At 41.7% G+C, this 4349-nt stretch overlaps 1 protein-coding gene across 1 annotated transcript in view; it reads right to left on the bottom strand.

The window, feature by feature from the left end:
- The window catches only part of LOC104497743 (glycosyltransferase-like protein LARGE1), a gene marked incomplete at both ends in the record, with an annotated part of 17269 nt that overhangs the window by 2259 nt on the left and 10661 nt on the right, over window positions 1-4349 (bottom strand). The window contains one exon of the mRNA XM_010141025.1: window positions 3088-3234. Within this exon, the coding sequence (XP_010139327.1) occupies window positions 3088-3234 (147 nt within the window). The remainder of the gene's footprint in view (window positions 1-3087; window positions 3235-4349) is intronic.

Below are 4349 nucleotides of genomic sequence, written 5' to 3'. Positions count from 1 at the left end.
GAAAGAGGAAGACAAAAGGATGGCTAAGGTCAGGACAAAGAGGAAAATCAGTACAGGATGCTCAAAAGAGGTGTACGCGCACTAATTATAAAGGAATAATTAGACTGGAAACAAGAACTGTGAGAGTTCAGGATTAAACACATATCTGTACACATAATATATTTGGATCTACATATATATAAAACCACACACATAATCTACTGGACCCAGGTCTTGGCCAATGACTGAACACTGCATGAAATGTACTGCAAAGTAAGATATGCAGACATCATTACATGGATGTCCATGTAGAGGAAGCTACCATAAAATGGTGGTAGACAAAGCTATCATAAAAGAATGAGTCATTTCCGACAGATTTTACTTTGAGTGATGCAGTTGTGAGAAGTGGTTCTCTGTATCTGTCTTCCATCTCACAGGACAAATGAATAATCTTATTTCCCTTCTCACTCAAGAATTAAGTACATCTCACTGACTCCCAAGAGAACCTTGTAAAAATTGTGGACAACCTGTTTTTCACTACACCAGCAATTTTGACAAATCCAAGCCAAATCATGTGATCTCCGTAAAATGATGACGAATTTCTTTCCCACGGTTCATGGAAAACAACTGGAAAACAATCCTCCTGCTCTCATCCCGCTTTGAATCAAATATTTCATCTTGCATTATTTGATTGCTTCTATGTAAAATAAAATTTCAAAACTATAGTAAACTTTGCTGAAGTTAGCAAAATGAAATTATTGTTCTCAGCGTTCTTCCTCTCTGCTCTGTACCTCAAAGCTTCCCAGTGAGAAAGATGATTCGATGAAAGAAAAACTTTCTTAGTTCTGTTCTCAGATGCTTAAACATTTTGCTGGATTGTGGATGAGATCTGTTAATTAGTTAATCAGTTTTTGCTGGTTATGTTTTGTCAATATGATGGGTCTTCAGCCAGCTGTGGTTTCCCTTGTGCCTGAAAGCCGTGTTGGCAGTAAGTTTGTGGTGTATCACCCAGGCACTCAGTGGGCACATCCTTGTGAGGCACAGCCACTGCTAGCACCTGCAAACAAAGCCAGCAAGCTGGCACAGAGCAACCAGCTGCTGCGGAAGGTTTGCCACACAGCACACCTTGCCAGCTGCAGATCCTCACATATCTTCCCTTTTCTTTTGGTGGTGACTGGGGGAAGTAATTGAGAGCTGTTTTGTACTTCTTAGCTGCCCAGAGGAAGAAAAGGTCACCATTTGGAAAAGAGGTGACAAAAGCAATTTCAGTGAGGGAAAGATTGTAATCTACCATGTGGTATGAGGGACTGGGATGCTGCAGGCACTCTCAGCAATCACTGTCACAGCAGTCCTCCCCAGCTCACTCCCAGTCACTCAGCCTCGAACTGCAGCGTTATTAAAGCACCTTGAAGGTGGAGGTGGAAAATCTCAGCCCAGATCACAGCTGCTTTGTGGATGTTGATAGATTCAAGCAATGAAATGAGCCAAAGAAAACTGGGGAAGCATTTGTAAAATGTGTCCTACATTATTATGTACACCAGCTACAGACCACATGTCCTTCAATTCTTATTTAACCTTGTGCTGGCAAAACTCCCACTGATGTTAAAGGCATTTTTGCCTGGTGAGACTTGAGAAGGGATCTGCAAACCTGGCTGTGTACATAACATGCCAACATGCTGATGAAACTTGAAGATGAAAACTGTGGTGAAAGGCCACAGCTTTGCAACCTGAAAATTCGCTTGTTGGTGAAATGTAACATCTGAAAATCCTGCAGGTGTTATTTTTCACTGGAAGGAATTTTTCTTTCAACCATGGGAGAAACAATTATTTTATATCAACAAATCTCTTGTTCATTTGTATGTCTTTGTTAAAAAATAATGGGAGAGTGAAAGGCATTTGCTCTGTCAGCATCCTTAAGTAACTTTTCAGAGAGAGACATGCTTCTCTCAGACTCCTAGTTTCTATTTCAAGGTAGTCACTAGTAGAGGTAGTGTCAGAATTATGTTTTCCAGGCTCACACAGGCTGTCTGTTATGACATGTGCATGCGGCCCCATGAGGGAAGGGTGGTGGCTGCAATGAAGATGTGTGTAATTATAGGGAATGGACGAAGTGTGGGGAAAGGTCTAAAGTAAGGGAAGGATGGAAGAGGTGATACAGAGCTCCACTGGCCATGGATAATACCTGGATTTTTCATAGTTTTTATCTCCAGATCTCGAAATACTGTAAAAAGCAGAGGTGAACATTGTTACCTGCATTTCAGAGATGGAGAACAGAGATGTAAGAAAGCAAACTGATTCACGTACCACCTCCCAGCAGGGCAGTAGTGGAGCAGAGAAGAGAACGCACGTCTCCTGAGCCCCCTCTCTGTGCAACATTATAAGGCCATATTGTACTCTTTCTATCACTTGATGCTTTACAGATGTCTGCTAATCAGACCTTACTACACACACCCAAGAGACAGTTAAACCCTGGTAGTTGCATTTTAAAACCAAAGAGTCTGGCAGATAATAGAAGTGACTTGTTCACAGCCACAAAAGGAGTCTGCTTCGGAGAGGAGCTCCAAATTTAGGTGTTCTTTGCTTCTCAACTTCTAGTCAGGGAACTCTTTTACCTCTGCAATGAGAAGCTCTAGCTATTTAAGCAGCTGTTTCACACTTTAAGAGTACAAGACAAGCCTGCATTTGTTTTTCCAGTAAATCAGTATGGAAGCGAACCAATAACAAGCAGAGAGAAATTAGTTTTGGTCACATGAGGGACACAGCTATCTGTATAGTATTTGGCAGCCAAAAAAGCAAATTAGACGCACATAACTGTAATGGTCATGCTTGATTTTGTAGCGCAATAAAAAATGATGAAAATAAAACAAATTCAATTTAACAACTGATGTCCTTCAGTAGAGGACTTTAATACTAGATAAAATGCTGAGCTTACAGATGGAATATATCCACATACGACTCTGTTCACTGCCTCTTGATGAGAAGGGAAAAAAATTCCAATAGGTTTCTTAATGGAGCTAGCTAGCTGAGAGTGAGAGAAAATTCAAATATTCACAAGAACATCAAAAAAGTCTTTAGAGATAATGACCACAGGTCATTACTTTCCATTACCTGAATGTGAAGAGGGTTCCCATGTCCAACATAGATAGCAGCTCTGCTTTTGATTTGGGGAAGGAGAGGCGGTAGCGCAGGGTCTCAAAAGCAGGTACAATCAGAGCCTTCTTGGTGTTAGCCAGGTCTAGCTGGATGACCGACTTCCTAGCAAAGACAAAAAACAAGTAAGAGCAGAAAATTTTTAAACTGAACAAATCACTTGGCTTTTCAGAGTAAAGTGCAGGGAATGGGCAGTTTGATACTGTAAATGTAACTATGGCCTATATTTTTTTCCCAGGGGTGCTTCACATTTTCATCTACTTTTGATCTGCTTCTCTAAGAGCAGGGAGAACAACACAGTTCAAAAAGGGCTTGTGTGTTTGACTGATCAGTGCTACCCTACACGTCCAGAGGTGCACAGAGCTGAACCAGCACTCTGAGCATGGCCAACTGACCACACCCTTTAGAGAAATGTATTTTAATGTCACTACATTTACGGGAAAGAGCTGCCCAGTCAATGGCAGTTCTAAAATATACAGGATTTATCCACAACTCAGTGGGACTTTACAGGATGAGGAGTTGGAAAGTTTGGCTGTATTTCAACCAAGCTATTCTCTGTGCTATGCTATGCCATCACACTTGCTTATTACCTCTGCTTTAGAGCTCTGTGTGTCCTGCAAGGTGACTGTTACCTTAAACAACACCATGGACCAGGTAATTGCTCTCAGAACACTGTTGTCATGATGGTTGGTCTTTGTTCAAGGCAAGGCACAGATCTACTGCAACAGGACATGGTGCAAATTAGCAAAGCGCGTATTAGCATTTTTTTGAGTATTGTAAGTCATGTCCACAATAGTGCTCAGAGATCAGGGCTCGGTTGTGCTTGGCTCTGTACAGAGGACAAAGAGGCTGTTCCCTGCAGAGAAAAGCTGTGCACTGGATGCACTGAGATACCGTGCTTTTCCCTTCTTTTGGTGCAAGTTGCTCAGGGCAGAGATTGTTTTGGTGTGTGAGTGTGTGTGTGTGTGTGTGCAGATACTGCATTTGCACAGCAGGGCCCTTCTCCAGACAGGGGCCTTAGGAGGAATGCTGCAGGAGAGCAACAACTTAGCAAACTTATACCTTGCCTGCCACAGGTATTCAGTCTATTCTCTCAAACAAAAAGAAAAGGAAGTTTTTCCATCCCCAAACTGAATCTTACTATGCTTGTCATTAGGAATAACTCTGCCTCGATTTTCCTTTCATTACTTTCATATTTCATACAAGAACCATGCCTCTTT

The sequence above is a fragment of the Buceros rhinoceros genome, unplaced genomic scaffold, assembly GCF_000710305.1.
Source record: "Buceros rhinoceros silvestris isolate BGI_N320 unplaced genomic scaffold, ASM71030v1 scaffold11258, whole genome shotgun sequence".
Taxonomy (NCBI): domain Eukaryota; kingdom Metazoa; phylum Chordata; class Aves; order Bucerotiformes; family Bucerotidae; genus Buceros; species Buceros rhinoceros.
This window is presented reverse-complemented; position numbering and strand designations above follow the sequence as displayed.